The 21312-nt window shown below is 40.9% G+C and overlaps 1 protein-coding gene across 2 annotated transcripts in view; it reads left to right on the plus strand.

The window, feature by feature from the left end:
• Positions 1 to 21312, plus strand: part of scube3 (signal peptide, CUB domain, EGF-like 3) — a 75907-nt gene that overhangs the window by 14288 nt on the left and 40307 nt on the right. For both annotated transcript variants that reach the window (XM_005448605.4, XM_005448606.4), the window contains exons 2-4: positions 4379 to 4501; positions 9019 to 9144; positions 17654 to 17788. In XM_005448605.4, the coding sequence (XP_005448662.1) occupies positions 4379 to 4501; positions 9019 to 9144; positions 17654 to 17788 (384 nt within the window). The remainder of the gene's footprint in view (positions 1 to 4378; positions 4502 to 9018; positions 9145 to 17653; positions 17789 to 21312) is intronic.

The raw sequence follows: 21312 nt of genomic DNA on the forward strand, positions 1-21312 counted from the left end.
TGTTTACTATTTTCTCTGCTTTTCAGCTGAATTCCAACAGTTTGCTAGCTGTTAAGTTAGTTATCTGTTGTTCATTGTCATTGTTTCCCAAATGTTACTGGTACCACAACTCTGTCATGCCTAAAGATGACTAAATTTGTAAGTAATTTTGGCAAAAATATCCATTTCATTTTATTTTTCAACTCATAAATTGCCTGGAGGATTTCGAGTATGGTGCATGTGTTGTATAGTTAGTTTTACAGTTTCAGAAGTTAAGGCTGTTGTATTAAAACCCTAATCACACAGCAAGCTGCTGCCTGTCAGTGTTAGTAAAGACATTATATATCACAACATGGCAGTTATGTAACATTTGAGACACTTATAGCCTAATATCTGCTGCTGCTCTCTCGCACCCAAGTGTAGCCTGGAGAAATAACTGCATCAATTTGAATGCAAATTTGACTTGAGACGAAAGTGTGAGCGTGCAAACCTGTACGCATGTGTGTCCCAAAGTATAAGCCTAAGAGCCGGCAGCATTGCGGACTGGAAAGATAAAGTGAACTGATTCTCCAGATGGGAACATTAATAGGATGACGAAATAAGGGATTCTTTGAGTTTCTGTCATAATGAATATTAATTACCACAAAGATTTGGCACCAGGAAACCTGACAATAGGACAGATAATTTGTTGTGATTAATACCTCGTCTATTGAAAAACGCTTCTTCAAACAGCCTCTTTTGCTCTTACCCTGGAAGACTATCTGTAACGAGAAAGAAGCCAGGCTCCTGGGGAGAATTTATATTGTTCTCACCAAATATAAATCACTGGAGGGTCTTGAGGACCTCCTGCAACTCTAAATGTGTTTGTGGAAACTTGGCAAAATAAGCCACAACTGTCCCAGGTTTCTGTATTCCCCTGCTGAATGGTGCACAGATGCTAAACTCCCCAACAGACCTGTGAAACATGGCACATCATTACAAGAATAATGTTGCTGCTGGAAAACGCTTTTGCTGGTATTTTTTTATTTTCATAGTTGTGTTGATGCTCAGCTTTTATAAGGTTACTGAGCAGATGGTCAGTCTGTTTTGACAATTTTAACATTTTCCACTCTGTTTTATAGCTATAACTTTTTAAATTACCAAACAATTGCCAAATGTTACGCTAACACACAAATATGGTGAGACCTAAACTGCTGGACAGCCAAAATCATGATTTTGTCTTTTTCTGCACAACTTCTCTAAATTAAAGAAATCCCTTGGTCAGATTTTAAGTCCTATTTAAAAATGCAAAGCAAAACATTGTAACGTGTTATTTTTTTGTTTTAGACATAACTTTGGCACTACATAGCTACAACATGTGTATAACATAGATCCAACCATTATATCTGAATGAATTCAGAACTCCACAAAGCAGTTTGTCAGATTATGGTATCTCAAAACAAACTTTGTGATGGCCGGGAAGGCCGATCTATCTGGATGCATTTAAAAGTCCAATTGTAGAAAGTCCTAAAAATTCTTTTTATTTCAGTGAACACTTTTCATGAAATCATGGCCTCAATGGCTCGATTAAAATCTAGTTGAATACCGAATGATGTTCACCTTATACATTATGGTTTCCAGAAAGATGATAAAATGATTCATGATTTAGAGACTGACAAATGACTTTTTAAACTTATCAACTGGAAAAACACCAAAAAACAGATCTTCACAAACCAGTGGGTGACTTCATGGTGGCTAGATTAACTTTTTATATACAGACTATACCTGTAACTAGAGGAAAATATTGGAATACTGGATAGTTGGTTTTGGGAAGCTACACATGGTTGAAACAGGTTGTTGAGGGTAGGAGTTGCTAATGATGCATGATGATCCGACATGTCGCTCAGAGAGCATAATTCCTACCACTCAAAGTCTGTGGCCTAAACAACATTTTCTCTTGGGTTCAGCAAGCAAGAAATCCTTCACAACTCTTTCAATTTAAGTGAGATCTGAATCTCTGAATCTTAATAATACATTCACATAATAGTCTCTTGTTTTAGTCATCTCTGTCCTACAGTTATTGAATTGTGTATCCTCAGGATGCTCATTAAATTACCTTTCATGCTGTTCTGCAATGTTTAAGTAATGACGACCAAGACTAAAATACTGAGCAAACCATGCATATACTACTAAATTATTATGTGTTTTTTCTAAAGTTTACTGAATGCTGTCATTGTGGGCATTTAGCTCAAGGCATGTCTGATTCAGTTCATCATCACAGAATCTATAAAGTCTGAATGAGCCCATGAGAGCAGGTACTTGTCTGGAGAATGGCAAACGGACTGGTAATTTAAACAGTGCTTTTCTACTCTCAGTGAACACTCAGACTACAAACCACAATCGCACACCCTTTTAATGCTATATACACACAGTTGATGGATGCATCAAGGACAGTTTGGGGTTCGGTATCTTGCCCCTGGGCACTTTGACATGCAAAGTGGAGGAGCCAGGAATCAAACCTTGCAATTGGTAGATGACCCACCCTATCTCCTGAGCCACAACCATCCTAAATTTCTAGTTAATTTGTGTTTGTGAGTTTTTTGCCTTGTGCATGCTCTGCACAGTTCTTGCTAAACATTATTTCCAGTTGTGAAAATACCTCTGGTGCAGAGAATCTCCTCATGTGTGCGAGATGTGAGAAAAGGGAAACTTTGGAGAACTCCCAGACTTTATTCTCTAGACATTTTGCAGAGTTTGTGTGTACAAACTCTGTAAAGCTTCAGTCTTATTAAAGCTAAACTTCAGAAACTATGTGCTTGCTTATAGTATTTGAGACTTTTGTTAGTGGTGGTATTACTGCTGTTAGCGATGCTTGCACTATGTTTGCACGGTGAGCATATTGCATTCTGTTTTCTTCTCCACATTTTCCATTCATCTTCCATTTTTGAGAATTCTGCAGTGTCACTGTCCTCCTTTCCAGTGCAGACTTCACATCCTCAGGGAATAGGCAGATATAGCTAAAATGCTAAGCTCAGGGGTTTGGGTTGCAGGTCATTTCCCAGTGGGATCAGCCAGCTCCTGCAGAGGGCTTGTGATAAGAGTGGATATTGGAAGCTATGTAAACCTTGTTAAGCTGCCCTCCCCCTGTGTGAAGGGGGGTAATCCTAAACACCTGGGCTAGTTAACTGGGATTTGGCTGGATTAGGGGCTCCGTGAAGGCCAAACTGATCTTCCTTCTGGTTAAATCCATTTCCATTCTTATCTTTTGCTTTTTCTTCTTTGTAATCCAAACTCTGCTTGGTTGCACAACAGTTAATAGTTTTCTACAGAACAATTTTATCAATGCCAAAAATCAGTTATTCATGCCTGACCAACAAATAAGTGCACCTAGTTTGGTTAAACAAGTCTTTCCAAGCCCAGTTTAAGTACATCTGAAAACTTGCTTTTTAGCTTAGTAAAGGCTGCTGGTCAAAGCTAGGTGTTTGTGTTGTCTACTGACTTAATGATCCCTGATTTCTTCTTAGCATAATTCTGTCAATGACATTAAATGTTTTAATGGGAACTACTGTGCTTCTTCTTCTACTGTCAAAACAGTAAATGCTCAAAATAAATAATGAGGTCAGCATTATATGTATATAATCCCAAGGAGACCAGAATGGTCTTCAGTCTGCTCTGAATGCTTAGTTTCTTACAATGTGTTTTTTCTACTCTTGGATCTGAATGATGCCAGCAAGAGCAGATATTCTACAGGCATGTCGGCTCTGCCTGTGAATGCAGAAGTGTTTGGAAGTGGCAACCAATCAGAAGAAAGTTTGCTTAAAGGGAGATGAGCTAGCTTGGCTTGCTTCAGACAGTGAATGAACATGCACTTAGCCGCCCAGCATAAGATGAATAAGAATTATTTTGAGATGTAAGTCAGCAACACTACTGTACTATATCTTTCTAAAAGCAATGACATGCTCAAAAGCCTCAGTTCCACTTCTCTTTAGTACTAATTCACAAATGTTTACATGCTTATACATTAACATACCCGCTCCTAATCTGCATATTTGCACTGTCTTAGCATGCTGATGTGCTTACATGCAGCCTCAAAGCGCTGCCTTCTTGGCTGTTTTGGGGACATTTGTGGTTCAGTGGCCAGTGCATCCCAGTTGTTTTCAGGCTCTGAGATGAAGTGTTCATTTAAAGGTCACTTGAAGCGCAAATAATGGTTATTTCCCTACCACATGGTTAAAAGTGTCCCCGCCTTTTTTCTAAAGCTGGGTTTTGTATTCATTTTAATTGTTTGTGTCTCTGAGCGTGGCCCATTACATTCAGAAATTGGGGATGTTTTTGTGTGGTATAAATGCAATGCTATCACCAAGAATGTTTTAGCTTCACCATATAATTGCTGTCTCTTGTTATTTTATTTTTTTTCTAGATGTGGACGAATGTGCAGAGGCACTTGATAACTGCAGCATTGACGCCATCTGCCAGAACACCCTGAAGTCATACAAATGTATCTGCAAGTCAGGCTATAAAGGGGATGGCAAACATTGTGAAGGTAAAAGTCTCATTGCATTAATATGTTTATTTTCACCTGTGATTTGGTGCTTGGGGAGGACTTGTACAATACACTGAAGTAAAAGCCATGTTTCCAATGTTAATTTGCTTTACATCTCTGAATGCAAGTCCCTGAGCCAGTGACAGGCGTGATAAGAGCGTATGTCTCAGTTAATATAACTCATTAGCTTTAAGACTTCCCTGAAAATGGAGGCAAGACAAGGGAGAGGGCTGCAAATAGAGGGAAGGTGAAAACCAGGTGCAGAGTGCTCCTTTGTGACAAGATGAAATGAAGCAGTAAATTTCCTACACATGTTAGAGGAGAAAATTAAGATAGCGGCTGAAACGGCAGTCGGAGGCTCTGCCAAGCCGTCAGGGATATTTCCACAGCCGGAGGCAGGCCTTGTAGACTGTCAGACACAAGTCTGTTTTTCTAGCCCTTTTCAATGGGCCCAAAGCCTCCGGATCATTATATCCCACAATTTTTATTACTATTATTACAAAACCGTATTTCAAAGTGCCATTTTTTTCTCTTACTGTTATTATTCTTTCATTTACTTGACCAAGTGCTTTTCATGGCTTTCTGTCCGTAGGTCATAAAAGTTTGCTTTTATTGAATTTATTGTAAAATATGTGCAAGGTTGGGTTTCCATTGAACTCAAGGTTGATAATACTTGTAAAACAAAATTCAAAAGCAGGAGTACAGTGAATTGTATAGCTGCCTCTCCAGTACTTCTTTGCTGCCTGTTGAATGTCATAGTAATTTTTGAGTGCTGCACCAAGTTAGCACCTACTTGTATTAAAAAGGGCACCAGAGGGCATAAAGACAAGAAAAGAGAAGTATTTTTGATGTTTATGTAGTGATCAAACATGCACATGGTGAGTGCAAAGGCCTCGATCCTACTCGTATAAAATCTTGCAGTCAAAAGATCATGCAGGGACGAGTCTGGAATAAACGGGACAAAAGGAAATGTCAGCCAAAAAATTATACAGTTTTATTTTTTTTTTTTTTAAAATTGAAAATTAATGAAATTAGTCTATCACAATAAAAGGCCACTAATAATAACCCCCCAACCTGGCAACCTGCCAGCACTGTAACAATCACCTGATAACTTGCTGTCACCAGTATGACACATACAGGTGGGGGTTTTTTTTTAAAAAAAAAATTTTTATTTTAGCAAATCCACAACAAATAAATACAGTGCAATACAAATCCACAGGGACACTTATTACATGCACAATTGTTTCCCTAAGGAGTCAGTAGTACAGTTCCTTGGAATTGTTAGTCTGCCTGCCTCACACAAAAGGACAAGATAAATGGTAAAGTGGAAAACTGCACCCGGGACAGAAACAACTTCACTTCTTTCCAAGCATCTGCCAAGACAGCATGCTAACGCTAACCTAGCCAAGATCCCAGAGTGAATGGTGGCCCCAGCAGCCAGACCCTTAACTTCAACAGGTAACAACAGATCAGGCTGCAGCCTCCCTTTCTACCCGTTCACCTTTCTACACCAGAATCAATGTGGCAGTCATGGTTTTGTGCTGGGTTTCTTCTGTGCTTTGTGTGGTCAGCTTTGTATTCTATTAAGAGAAAGATTTTAGAAATGTGTGTCCTCATTAGGGATTTGTGTTGGTGTGTGGGGTTGTAGAATCAGGTTTATATTGTTTAATGGTGATTAGGAGACTGCTTTCATGTAACTCTAAAATAGCTGAAACACAATGTAACGACCAGTATAACGAATTACTTTTTCCTGGGCGACTGTGGCTCAGGTGGTAGAGTGAGTTGTCTCCTTATTGGAAGGTTGGTGCATTGATGACATTGACTCCTCCAGTGCGCATGCCAAAGTATCCTTGGGCAAGATACTGAGCCTCCGAGTTGCTCTCATTGCATTGACCAGACTGTGAGTGTGTGAGCAAATGTTAGAAAGGCATACATAAAAAATGTTGCATGACTTTATGTGTGTGATTTATTATTGTGCGATCTACTGTACAATATAAAGCGCCTTGAGGCGACTTTTGTTGTGATTTGGCGCTATATAAATAAAATTGAATTGATTGGCTGACTGAGACTTGCAGTAGAAAGGTGCTTAAGTGAGTTATGTAATTACAGACCTCCATCATCAGTTCCTCTGATAATGTCTCTGATTGGAATAGGTGGTTCTCAATTGATCCAGTTTGTGCATAAAAGACTCAACTCCCTATTATGTGAATGCCTTCAGAATGCCTGAGGCAAAATGTCTGAGTTAATGAAGAAAGTTGATAACCAACATGATACCTGTTATCTCTGACTGAAGTTTTGTTTTTGTTTGTTTTTTTTAAGGCCTCTAACACAAAGACAGCCTGATTGTGTTGAACTTGGCTCGTAGTATTTTACTATTATTTTTTTAGTTAGACTGTGGATGTCAGTGGAACTTAAAACAATATTTCCTGCCCTCCCTTTTAATGGAAAAATCTACTTATCCATTAAAATCAGTAAAGCATATTATCTTATATTGATATATATTGTTTAATGTCCAATAACATGCAGTAAATCGAAAAATAAGCAAATCAAATCGATGTTTTGCGTGACCAGTTTTGGCTTTAAAACAGCACAGCTGGGAGCTTCTGTAGTTTGGCGTCAGAGATTGTTAAGTTCTTGTTACGGGGACTTTTTTCCCAAGCATTGTGGAGAAACCGCCACAGTTCCTCTGTGGATTTAAGCAGTCTGAGTCTCCTTCTTCTGTCTCGATGTAATCCCAGACTGACTCCATGATGCTGAGATAACGACTATGTGGGAATCATACCATATGTCGCAGGACTCCATGATGTTCTTGTCACTGAAGATGTTTTTTTGGGGGTCGATATCTCACACCAATAAACTCATATTAGTCAGATACCTACCTATTAGTCTTGGATAATAAAGGCTTACACAGCACTGTGTAAACTTTCAGGTATTTTAGATGTGAATGGACAAAACTTTGGCGCTGACATGGTCAGATGTGCCCAGCGCTGAATAAAAACTAGTTAGTGGAGGAGAGTCAGAGTTGTATCAACATGTGGTGGGTGTTTCTAGCTCAGACCAGAGTGAAAAAGTGATGGGTGATCGTGTGCTACGATCGGAGAATGACGGAGACGTGTGGAAAGCGAATAAGCAGAGAGCAGGAGAGTCTCTTTGTTTTAGTTCCATCCCTCTGCTGTCAAGTCCAATTAAGCCCTGAGAGAGGCAGTCTGAAGCAGGAGCTGAACAACCAGAATCATTGGTCCTAAATGGGCCAGTAAGTGCGAAATGGAAATACTCTGTGTTCTCATCCACCTTGTCTGGGTCTCCGCAGTATGGGCCCCTCAGCCATCATCATAACCATAAAAGACAACTCCACTTAAACTGTCATAGCAGTCTGCAGTCTCTTTATCTTTCTGCCTCCGTCTCATTTCTGTGTCACATTTCTTTAGTTTTAGCTACTTGAACTGAAGTTAGGTTGGTTTTATTAGTCATAAGATCAATATTAGCATTTTTTTTCAGTATCGACTACCAGTGGGTCACTAAAATCAATGTCTTGTCTGATTTTTATGAAGATCTCTTCCTGGTGACAAACCAGTTTAACTTGCTCTGATAATTTAATAGTTAGGTATGTGTTTTGTATAAATAGCTACATATTTTGCTGCTGACTTTATACTTTAGGTCATGGTAGAAAGGTTTTTAGTGTCTTGGACTGAACAAAAATGGTTTCTGATGCTTTAACATGTTGCCAGAAATAACATTCCATGAGTAAGAATCAATGTCTTGGCAACTGGAAACTGGCAAATTTTAGGATACTTTGTCATAAAAGCTTAGGCTGTTGGGTTTTAATAAAAGGAAAAATATTAGCACACTGTGGCAGATTCCCAAGTTATGTCAGTAGCAGGTGAATCATCCAATTACCACAGCTGATGTCTCTTCCATGTTTAGCTTAAAAGTGCACTTATGAAAGCAGAGGTGGAACAAAACCAGATGACTGGGGCTCTCTAAAAGTTGACCTGATTGCTTAATTGTGTATGTGTTTATTTTAAGGGAATAATTCATCATTTTTTGAACATGCTTTGTTTAATCTGTGCCAAGAATGATAAAAAATAAAGGTTATACACGCGACTGGTTTTGGTTTGACTTTATATATTGGGCTTATTAGAGCTTTATTGTAACGAGTGAGGTTGCTACCAGGAAGTCCTTGATCCAGCATCAGGTGTGGATATTATTCTCTGTAAACCATTTCAGGGAGGTTACAGGTTTAGAAAAATGGTGTGGATTTTATTAATTTGGATCCAGCTTGACCAAAAGTTTCCAATTTTCCAGGCTGTACGCTTAGCTCACCACTTCCTGGCTGTATGTTCACAGTGAATGTACAAATATTAAAGTGATGTCACTCTGCTAAAGTAACCCTCAGCAAAAGAAGACATTTTCGTAGTTCTGAAATGTTGAAATGTTTCTTTAACCGTGCTCATACTTTGTTATAGCTACATTTCTGAAGCACATGTGCCGACATTCACGTTGTCGTCTTTCTGCAGATGTCGACGAGTGTGCAACTGAATACAATGGCGGCTGCGTCCACGAGTGCATCAACATCCCGGGAAATTACAGGTGCACGTGCTATGACGGCTTTCGCTTGGCGCATGATGGGCACAATTGTCTCGGTGAGTGTATATGTGTGAGTATTTGAAGTGTCCTTGTGTGTTGCTTTTTCTCCTACGTGTCACACAATCATGTGGTTAAACACTGTTTCCATAACGGGCTTTTGTCAGAAGAACTTGTATATAATTAACTACATGTGTCAAATTTCAAACTAACCATAATTTAACCCGTGTAGTTGCAGAGATCCTTCACTCTGAATGTTTAATGTCCAAGTATGGATGGTAATATGTCTGTCTCAAGGCCAAACTAGGCTCTTATTAGACAGCTGCTTCAGATATTTTTGCCATTCCCTTGTTCACATAGCAGGTAGTTCCACATGTGCTTTCACAAAAGGAAAATGGAGCCCTTACTTATAATATCTCTGATGAAAAGGAGAGAATTTATGAAGAGTTCGACTCTGAGCTGTGAGCTCTGAGTGAGCCGTCAGCCGACGTGTTTTCCCATGGTTTCATATTTCACCAAAGTGCCATTCATGTTGGCCTCACTGAGGATGTATTACACTTAAAAGGTTATGAAATAAAGGAAAATATAGTTGTCTTTCTGCTGCTGGAGCTGCTAAACATAGACATCATACACCCACCTCCATTCCCTCCTTTCCTCTCGCTCCTTTTACCCCATCCACTCATCCTTCGCTCCTTTTGTTTTGATTTGAAATCCCAAAGTGAGACCTCGCTGCTCCTAAGAAATCATCTCCATCTTGGTTACAGCCTCAGCATGATGCATTTCACTTGATGCTGAAAGCCAGCTAGTCCTGTGAGCTGCTGTGATTTTGTTGTGGAGTAAAGTTAGACGTGACTTGCTACAGCAGAATTCACATTCAGGTGAAGCGATGACAGAAAAATTTATCAGCACTTAACGATTTGCTGTGAAAGAGACTCTGCATGCGGGCACGAAAGGCACCATGCTCGAATCAGCCCCACATTTACTTGATGAACTGCATGTAATGCTGGGATTAAGCTACACTGGAATGGAAAACACTCCCATCTTTAGATCGATAATTAACCTGTCCTGACTTGACGATTCCCTCCTCTTTCCTTCAGTCTTACTGTCTCTCTTTCTCTCTCGCTCTCTGCCTCTTTATCACCCGTGCGCTTGTATTTACCATGTAAAGCCGGGTTATTTTCCAAACCATTTAGTAATGGCATTCAGTTGTGCGTGGATCATTTGGTGTGCCTTGCGTGCAGGTGTGTAATTGTGATACATTGTTTGTGTGGCTGCTGCTGGCGCATCAAACGGAGTTGCGTCCATCGATCCCTTTGATATAATTTGTCATAGTGAAACACACACGATCAAACACAGAGAGAGCTTTCAAGTTTCTTTCTTTTTTTTTTTTATTATTCTGTTGCTTTATTCTGCTGCCATGTTTTATTTTTGTTTTTTCTCGCAAGTGACCCGTTTGTGGGCAGAGACTTCTTTGAAAAGCTTGAGATTTGTATCAGAAATTCTCTTGCATTTCTGTGAACGATCTATCAATTATTAAATGAATAAATATATTTTTTTGATCTCAACATAGCCAAGAGGGTTTGAAGACGGACTGAATTGTGTATATGCAGCTGTCAACTGCAAATCTCAGCTCTTGTCTTGAGACCTTAAAGTACTCTAAAGACTGCTTTTTCTGGAGAATTTAATTCATTCTAATACCCGTGCTCTGCTCTGCTAAGGGAATAATCCTCAGCACAAACAGAGAGCGGAGAGGAAGAGGAATAGCGGAGGTTTCATCTTAAGGCCCCCAGCTTCCTCTTCCAGGTTTAAGCTCCTTTTTGGCCCCTGAGAAAAGATTAGTCCCCTTGGCCCTGGAATGGAGAGCCTAAGCAGCTGGTTCCCAGACGAGGTCAGAGTCTCAGAGCCCTTATAGACCAGATGTGCCCGAGGCCACAGAGGAGGAGACACTCACCTGATCCTCAAAAGTTCACAGTGAGTTTAGAGTCTGAGATCTTTAAGGTGCTCCCTTTGGATTTACCTCATGTTATTCCTCCACAAAGCTCCAGCGAGTTGATTTGAAGTTGGTTTTTTTTTTTCTCCCCATGGTTACAGTGCACTTTAAACTCCCACAGGAGCTTTCAGGTCTCTAAGGTTCTTCTGCAGTCAGTAGGCAATGGTGTGTGTTTGTGTGTGCGAGTGTCACCTCAGGGACACCGGTTAGGCCAGCGCACATGCATCCCTGTCAGCGTCTTCTTTGTTTGCTCTCTGGCGCACGTGCCACAGAGCTCCTTGTAATTGGATGTGTTGGCAGCATAATGACATTGGGCGGTGGCAGAAGGCAGCGGAGCATGAAGCAGAACACTGCCTTGTGCGCCTCACTGGGGACGCTCTGGTTTCTGAGGTCTCCCTCGTCTGCCCTAACCCCACAAAGATGTCAGAAAGTCAGCAAGGTGGAAGCGATGCGATATCACAGCATACTGCTCCTGTCTGTCCTGAGTGAGATGCCACTCTTGTATAATTTACCTCAGAGGGAGCTATTGTACCTTCTCAAAAATCACAGGGAGAATAAGTGAAGCATATAAGAACGCGATTACATCTTTTATAACTGTCACGGCTATTATCTCGCAGAGGTGAGGGAGGGGTGCTTTTTAATCACTGCACCTCTTTCATGGCAGGGCTGTAAAGGATTTCTTGAGTCTGAGGAAAAACAGAGGAATCGGTGTCAATTTAATCCAAAACACACATCCTCTTTACAATGAAAACCAGATGCAGGACCGCTATTAGTTCCCCACTGTAGCACCAGCGTCCCCACATTTATGACTTATGTGTTTTGGTTAAGGTCCTACAGAAACCAAAATGCACTCTTATCTTTGCTAGTTCATTAAACTCTCTTGAGAAGCATAATGCCATGTGTATCTGCAGAAATACTCCTTCCTTAAAACCACAAATGATAACGTTTCACTTCTCTCCAGAGCTAATACACACAAATGATGATATTTCTATTGCTCCCGAGAGAAGGCATGCCACAGTCGCATGCATCCCGAGTGTGACTCACTGGGAGAAACAAAGGCAGGCTTGAAATAGACATTACAGATGTTTGACAGAGCACCATCAAACTGCAAAGGATAACTGTTTGTCATCGTGTTATTTGCTTTTACTCATCATCCTGTTCTGTCAGTCCAGAACATGTTCATCCTTCTTTCTGTAGAATTGATTTTTTTTTTTTTTTTTTTTTCCCCACACACAGCTTAGCATGCTATGTTCCTTTGATTTTTATTGACCAACACTGATTTGGTTTGTATTGATTTGGCAGAGCTCAATTCCCCGGACAATCTATAGGGAAATGAATGCCCTTTTACTTTAACCTTCCCCAAAGACGTAGCTTGAACTGTAACACAAAAACAATGTCATTACAGCCTTGAAAAGAGCTTTTGAAGGGCCCTTTTGAAGTAGCAACTGAGGAAAGGTCGTGTCATTTAACACTGTTTAGTGTTTTGCCATAGTCTGTAATTGTGTAGCGACGTTGTTTTCTGCTGCTTACATAGATGACAGGAAGCGTTTCCATCAAACAAAAGTGTCTGAGTCGTCTCCTGGCTGAACCACATCCCCATCTATGTAATCCTTTGGGATCATACTGCAAGGAAAGCTAATGAAACAGGAGGTTTCAGACTGATGTATTATTGACCAGGTCCTGATGGAAAAAGGTGGTCATCAAAGACCTTCACGCAGATTTGCATTGCAGCCTACTAAATGCTTTCCTTAAGTGCATTGGCCACTCTTCCAGTGCAGTGAGGATAACCTCCAAACCACTGACACTGACATAAAATACTCGACACTAGCTTGGGTTTACTACCACTTTTAACTCCTGAATGTGTAGCAATGAGTCACGGCAATGATTATCTGTTTAACCCCTCAGTCATGAAACCCAGCGGGCATTCAGGACCATACGGATACTTCTTGTGCTTAGCACTAACCCTCCTTGACTTCTTGCTGCAGATGCAAATATCCAGCTTTCTCCCCAGCGAGAAGTCACTTTGCTTTTGTTGTGACACAGACAGATAAGGGCTGGGACGAGAGAGTCTCTCCATAGCTCAGAGGAGCTGGAGTGATGAGCTAAAGGATAGATTTGAGATTGGTGAATTAGCTATCGCCCACTCTCTCTCTCTCCACTCTCAGGATTGTTCAGTCCCATCCACCATGAAATGAACAATTCCAGCTGAGCCCACTGGCAGGGCTCTGGGGGGAAACTCAAGCCTGTGATTGGTCTTAGGGATGTAAGCATGCAGCAGACTGGGAGCCATCAGACATCATGGCAGGGCCTCTTGTCTCCTTGGCATAGCAGTGTCCATCCAAACATTCATCCTGGGGTTTTCTTTTTAAAATACTTCCAGACTTGTTTTGGAGGAGCAGACGAACACCGTTAAGCATGATCTTAGCTCATAGATTTTCATTTAGAAAAGAGCTCGGCGGGTGATTGGATCTGAAATCTAAGTCTGTGCTTTGTTTGCAACAATGGTTACCTGGGAGACGGGTGAAGTCAAAAAGGTTCTGAATTTAATCATTGCTTTATTAGCTTTGTTTATGTAATGGCATAAAAAATCAAATCTTGCTGGCTGATTTAAGAATGAAATGCTATAGTAAACAGAATTATTTCATGTTTGCTTAGCAGATGTGAATCAGTTAGATGTATTGAAACAGTGCGTCGGGAGGACAGGAAGAGCTGGAACTAATAAATTGCTCAGCGCTATAAGCGTTAAAGGTTTCCACCCTGTCATGGTCAAACACATTTCTGGTGATTTAAGAGATAGTGTGCTCTGCAGATGAAAGATCAGGACTTCCTGCATTATATCAATTTAGAAAAACTCAGCTGACAGGTGCCGGAGTACTACTGAATGTGTGCAGCTTCAGCATCTGCGCTTTCAGTTTGTCCTCTCAGACTATGTTCAATACTGGCGTCATGGTCACTGCTAAGTCAAGTGGGTTTATGAATGCGCTGTGCCACTGAAGTCCAGAAGGAACATAGAAAAAGAGGAAATCCTGTAATCCTGTTTGAAATGAGAAGGGATCTTGTTTTAATTGAAGCTGGCTGTGGATGTGCCACTCCTTCCCCACTGATGCTCAGTCAAGCCAAGCTGATTTCTGCTCATCTATGAGAGCAGCAAAGTCTCCTCCTGCAGCCCACCAGCTGTTGCTGCCCATCGCTGCACATGGCCCTGTTTTGCTGCCTTATTAAAAGAGTGCAAGCCAACTCGACTCCTGTGAATGAATTGTGCAAAGAGGCCAACGTCTCTCCATTCATCTCCTTGTCTCTGGTCTTCCTAGACTACAGAGCCATCTCTGTTTGATTCAGATAGAGGCCAAGGACTGGGATGGATACATGGACAGCCTCACAGATAGCAGCATTTTTTTTTTCCACACTCCTCGCGGGAATAAAAAAAAAAAAGTTTTTGTCAGCAATGATGTTCCAAAAGACACTGAACCTTTACAAAACGGAGACGGAAAAACCTATTTCTTCAAAAAAGGGGGTTCAGGGGTTTCTGTAAAGCAACCAACATGTTTACATGGCTTTAAAGCTCTGTGCAAGGCCAAATGTTATATATACAGGCAGAGCTATCTGAGAAACCAATGGACATGGCCTCCGCAAACACAACCAATCTCTTAATCTCTCTCAGTTTGAGCCCTCCTTTCTCCTTCGTCTCCTAAAGTGAAGGAGGGATGGAGCGGAGACATGTCTCATTTTTCAGAAGGAAGGCAGCCCTTTTAACTTGATTAAGACTTTTTTTTTTCCTGCCCTCTCTAGAGAATTTTTAAAAAATGTTTTAAGTCCAAATAACATGAGCACTTCGCCTGGCCATGCCAGAACCCCTTTCCGCTTGGAAATATTTGCTTTGGACGCCAGCCTTGCCCAGCACACAACACAGGCAATTATGGGAGCTATTTAAACAGGAGAGATCTACTGACAGACGACGCCTCATTTGGAAGGATGAAGGAATCAGGAAATTAAACCTTCATTGATGCGCTGATGGTATGGAAGGAGAATTCCCCCAGGTCCTCGGAGGCTGGTTGCATATCTCATGGGCATTTTGCGCATGCATCCAGGACTGTTGTATTTATGTAGCCTTTATATGTCTGAATTTTTGGTAGGGTAGTGTATGTGTGTGTGTGATGAAGGAAGAGGGGAAAAGGGAGGAAACAGAAAAAGAGACTTTTGCATATGTTTGGACAAATTTCTCTGTGAGTTGTGAAAGTTTTTTTTGGTACGTGCTAACAGTTTATCTGCAAAGGCGCAGCTGTAGGTTGCCGGCTGCTTTCGTCAGCTCAAAGGTCTTCTCTCTGTCGCTGCCACTTTCATGATGAAGAGATGAGACCACGAGGTCAACACCAAGCAGCCACACAGTTGAATGAAAGCCTCGCCAAGCTTTTCATAAATTCTCCGTTTTTTTACTCTTGAGTTTAAGCCTAAATGTGAACTTTCCTGTAAAGTTTGTTTTTCTGATAGCTATGCTTCACCTGGTTGCAGAGTAATGTTTTTACCATCAGTCTTAACTGATGTGACACATTGGGGTTTTTTTTTGTTTTTGTTTTGTTTTTTTGTTTTAGCGGAAAGAAGACATTTTTGCTCATGGAATGTGAGGACGGGACAGCACGCTTGGCAAGCTGACGAGGTTCATAAGTGCTACCTGCCACTGACCTACTTATAAACCCCAGAAGTTTCCATCTAGTCAGGTGCCACTTCGTGTTTTTGTACACCAGTGAATCCAAGTCTGTGAGTGGAAATAGAAGAAAAAAGAAAAGTTAAGTTTAATTTCTAGCTCTTCCCGTACTGAGAATTCCCCAGAAAGGAAACTTAATCCAGAGGCCTTCTCAGACTGGACAAATAGACAGTAAATTAGTTTCGCATGACGGTTTATTAAAAAAAAAGGCTTGTATATACAGCAGATTTTTAATGGATTGAGCAGAGGAATGGATAAGGTTCCAGCGTGGTCAGTAGAAAGGGACCAGGACCCCAAATCTCAGAGGGAAAGGAAGAATATGGAGTGTCATCACTACAACTACACCTCAGACACACAGAGGGCAACAGGAGCAAAGCTCTGCTGCACTCCAGGCAAAAATAAGCAGCAAAACATGACATACAAGCTCCGTCATTTCATTTGTGTCACTTTTCATTTGTGTCACTTTTCATTTGTTTCTTTTGTCAAGAAGAACAACGAGCCTGGATGGGAGTTGTATGGCATTCAGAAAGAACAGCTGGAAGAGTACAATTTATTACCAATGAAAGTAAAGTTAGCAACTCCTGCTTGTGGTCAGTTTCTTTCTTTTCGTGAAAAGAAAGAAACTGACACCTTTTGTAAATGCTTCGCTTTCTTATGCCCTTGTGGTGCAGCTCCTCCTCACCTCCCCCAAAGCAAACCCCCCCCCCCCCCCTGCTCTCTACTCTTTCCATCTCTTCTTTTCCTCACCATCCTCCCCCCACCTCATTCCTCCCTTTCTCTGCATTCCTCCCGTCATGGGGCTGACAGACACTCGTCATCAGCAGGTACTCTGGCCCAGGTGGATCAGGTTTCCCAGTTGCCAAGGGATTGTGCTGCATGTGCATTTTTACGGCTTAGTGCCGCACAGTTGGAGGTTTTTAGTGCAACTCTGGTGTGGTGCCATGTCAGATAACCATTATGACAGATTCAAACTCCTCAGCTTAAGACAAACTCTTGTATTACATTTGCACTTAAATGATAACCTCAGGTTTTTTTGAGAGGATTATAAAATTAAAAATTATATATTTTTTAATTAATTCTTAGATAAAATATGAATATATTTTTCAAGCCCTGCTAGTGCTGCATCTTTAGAGATCATTAAAACTGGTACAACGTTCACGATCCCAGCCTATCTCAATGTATTGCTTAACTTTTTTCTTTTTCTACATATGATTTTGAGGTGAATTAAATGTTGTGCTTGTGTTTTTGTCCTCCGCACCCTTATTATCAGGTGAAAATTGAGATTTGTCTAATACTTTGATTAGCACATACTTACAAATTTTTATTCTAACACAGTAAACAAAGGCAGGGAACATGGTAGATATAAAATGCTAACTATCACCATTCTTACATTGTTACCTTTAACAATTTACTAAAAGCATTTCTGTGGTTCAGTTACAGCCACAGAAAGAGAGCTTCAAGTATGGCAAGAGACACTGGTTGGATAATTAGTAAAGCTATATTTGTGATGGAGAATCGTTTTCTGCTGAATGACTATTATGATAAGCCAGAGCTAGTTACAGGGTGACAGTATTACTTCAACCCCTCGAGATAAATGCAAATGTGGGACAGATGAGGCACATGGCTGTAGACTCTTCTTCAGTAAAAAAATACAGTTAAAATCAGACATTTCTGTAATATTTGTTTAGAAACCTTTAATTTTACAGAGTTATACTCTTAAATAGATAATAGTTGTTGACATGCGTATCATCCATGTTTGAGTTTGTTTATTAAATGGGTAATGATTTCCCAGATGACTTGAGACAATCGTTAATCAGTGTAATTTTTGCTCTGTCTTGAAGCACTCTTGTTAATTTTGCTTTGTGTCTCCTGGCAGATGTGGATGAGTGCTCTGAAGGCAACGGCGGATGTCAGCAGATATGCGTCAACATGATGGGCAGCTATGAGTGCCGCTGCAGAGAGGGCTTTCTCCTGAGTGACAACCAGCATACCTGTATCCAAAGGCCAAAAGGTTACACACACACAAACATGTTGTTCAATGTGAAATGATGTATATTACCATATGTGGTGACACCTCGTGTTAAATGCAAATTTAACGTTATTTTTGGATGTTGTTAAGCCTCTTTGTGACACACGATGATGGTGAATTTGAGGCGTTTTCAATCATGAGAAAGGAATCAGTCCTGACAGGTCTAAGTGAAAAAGGGTAAGTCAAAGTCTGAAGGGGGAAGAAGAAGAAGGGATAAATCTCTTTTTGCTTTTTACCCACCCTTTCAAATTGAGCCAATCTAGTGCTTGGCAGCTTTTTAAGGTATCTGTGGTATGAGAGTGGCTTACGGGGGGACTGTGAGCACAGAAAACAATTAAAGGTATAGCCTGAGGCTGACACACCTCTTGTTTATAGAGTGTTCATTCCTGTGGGATGGAGACATGACAGAAGAAGATGAGCCAACCAGCTCTGAGGCTTAGTTACCAAACTTGGGGGCACTGCGGACATACATACATTTATAACACCATAGCTTTGTATCAAACAAAGTAATCCAAATGCTAACCGACTCTCTGTGCAGTTATAGTAAAACTCACAGCAGTGAGTGTTTCTTTGACCTCCAGACTTTATCTTTGGATAGATTAACACAGGCAGTGCTCACACATTGATTTAGCTGTCAGCCCAACAGCTGGTTTGGATACTGTCGGCTTGGGCGTGCTACCAAAGTAGAGAACTAACTCAACTTGAATATAATCTGTGTTGAGCACCCTGTCCCTGTAAAGGGTGACGCACAATTCGCCTACATGTAGTTACACAAAACGCATACCTGTATTCCAGGGGTATTTATCCAGCTGTCTGAGAGATTCCTTAGTTCTGCCAAACTGGGCTGGGTCTGTGTTGGATCTTTTCTCTCGTTTCCTGGGGTTTGCAACAGCACCTTTTATCCAGAAGGTGCAGACAACACGTCCAGCAGGGTCGGTGACCTCCTCGTCCCTGTTCTGTCTCTTGTGAGACGCCTGCTTTTGCTGGGAGTCATTAGATTGTGCTGTTCCTAATTTCCCCGGATGGTGAAATGAGGATCTTGGAAGTCTGGTTTATGAGCTCAGTCTGGCCTAGTGAACTGTCAATGTTTACATTTCATAAACGTAGTGTTTTTTGAGTGAGGTGAAAAGCCGGATCATGTGTTTCAAAGGCCTACTACTATATAGATGCAGAAACAGACGTGTGAGCACCAGTCCGTTCTTGCCCAGCTCTCTCATCTGTTGTGTTTATTCTCCCTCTCTCTTTTGTAAATGCACCTCATTTCTGTCAATCTCCCCTTTTTATATTAATATCATCTTTATTGCTTACAGATGAGACCCATTTGGATCAGGAGATTAAAGCTGCCATAAATCTACAAACTTCCGATAGTGATCAGATAGACGCCTAGTCATTGTTTCATTACTTTTGGAAGACAAAGCGACAGAACAGCTACTCATCTGCTTATTATTACTGCTCTTATTACAACAGTATGTGTCTGTAGGAAAATGCAATTGGTGAGGAAGTGACTTTGCCTTGTTACAGGACAAGAACCCCGCAGAATTTCAGCAAATTTCACCGTGCTCGTTTACAGAAAAATTACACACAAGTGGCTCAGGGAAAAAAAAATGATTGAGAAAATGAAAGCTGATTTAATCACCCAGCCAAGCCAGTTTAAATGCAACCCTCCATCCATTCAGCCAGCCCTTCTCTTAAACAGCAAAGCCTGGGGTGCAGTTTGCTCATGAGCTTTATTGTTCTCATTAAAAAGACATCAGCTTTCCATTTCTTCCATTAATGGGTCAGGTGTTCCCTAGGTAACTTCTACCAGTTTTTCCAAGGACAGCGCAGACCTGGACACTGCACTGCCTTTCGCTACCGGTCTGTTTCCCCTGCTGGTAGCGAGCCCTTGTTAGCAGTGAGCCTGTGCCAATTAGGCAGCAGGGGTCTGCCAGCCTCTCAGCTAATGACAAGGCTGCTGCTGGCCTGTCTCTTATTAGACCTGCCCCTGCCCCCTCAGCAGGAATAACTATGACCAAGTGAAGGCTCCATCGTCTAGCTGTAACAGTTCATTTATTCTCCCCAAACATTTCTTCCAGTCAAGAAATAAAGCTTTTCAAAGGCCAGCCAAGGTGCTTAGTGGTTGATAGGAATGCCATTTAGGTCAAGAGGGCTCCACTGCTCTGCGTTTGATTTATTATCTCTTTTATATAGGAGGATGACAGGGACGTATGTGCGTGAGATGGGATCCAGCACATTGGAATTCAGGAATTTCAGTCTCAGTCAACCCACACATCCATAATTTCAGCCTCATACATTTCTGAATATCCGGTATGGCAATTACCTTAAGTGTGCACTGATGGTTGGTTATGCAAGTCATGTATAGTGCTTTGAGTATTCAGTATATTTATCTTTAGTTCTGAATACAAAAAACAGGATACACGGGATTTGAAAGTTGACTCATCCACTGGTAGGAAATGATTGAGAAACGGTGCAGCTCAAGAAGCAAGTTGAGCCGACACAAGTTAGCAGGGTGATGTAACTTTGAAAAAGAAAATGAGCCTTCTGAATCCAACGTCTTGTCACTGCCAATCAGTGTGATGATATAAATGTGGTTGACTATGCCATGAAAGCTGCAGAGCGGCAACATGGAGTTTGAAAGTTCTGAGTAGTCTGATGATTAGGTTCCAGAGTGTCTAAAGCTCATTGCGCCGAAAAATTTGATTACATGAGCCCCGAGGCTTTACTGTCACCTTTCACTGCTGAAGGAGACTGTAATAGACTGTTGCACTTAAGTCTTCAAAGTGCTCAATCAGAAACAGATGAACATGCATTACCTCCAAGCAGAGTTTGCACTCAAGAAGAAAATGTATCATCCAAAAATTATCTTGTAATGGAAAAGTGATAATTAAAAAAAAAAAAAAAAAAAAAAAATATGGGCCACGTTTACACATTCCATTCCATTTCATGTTCCAACATGATGATCAAATCGGCATTTTCTTATATCATATTAGAAAGAATAACAGCAATTTCTTCTAAAACTGTATCTCACCAGTCACCTGATTGGTGATGTTTTTTTGTCTACAGTAGAGCTTTTCTGTCCAGGAAATGTTTACTTTGCCAGTGCAAACCTCTTCCTATGTTTACAGCTTCCATTAGCTTCTCGGTTTGGCTTTTTCCCTTTGCGCAGCTAATCTCTCTCTCTCACGTTTTCTTTCTCAGATTCAAATAGTTACACAATAATCGTCACACGCACATACAGACTTGCATGCACAGGAAGGCAGGTTAATAATTTCCAGTTTAATTCCGATAGAGGCACATCCTGGCATGTCCTTTTTTAACATTTAGATGCAGATTGTGGTATGTTGACCTCAGAAGCGCTTATGTGCAGGCTAAAACTGCAACACAATAAGGAGTTTTCTGATAAATTTGCTCAAATTCATAATATTTATATTATATTCTCAGTTAGTGTTCCTCCAGTTTGAGACGAGGCACAGAGTCCTTGAACCCTGTTTTATTGCTTTTGTGTT

Source organism: Oreochromis niloticus, linkage group LG20 (assembly GCF_001858045.2).
Source record: "Oreochromis niloticus isolate F11D_XX linkage group LG20, O_niloticus_UMD_NMBU, whole genome shotgun sequence".
Classification (NCBI taxonomy): domain Eukaryota; kingdom Metazoa; phylum Chordata; class Actinopteri; order Cichliformes; family Cichlidae; genus Oreochromis; species Oreochromis niloticus.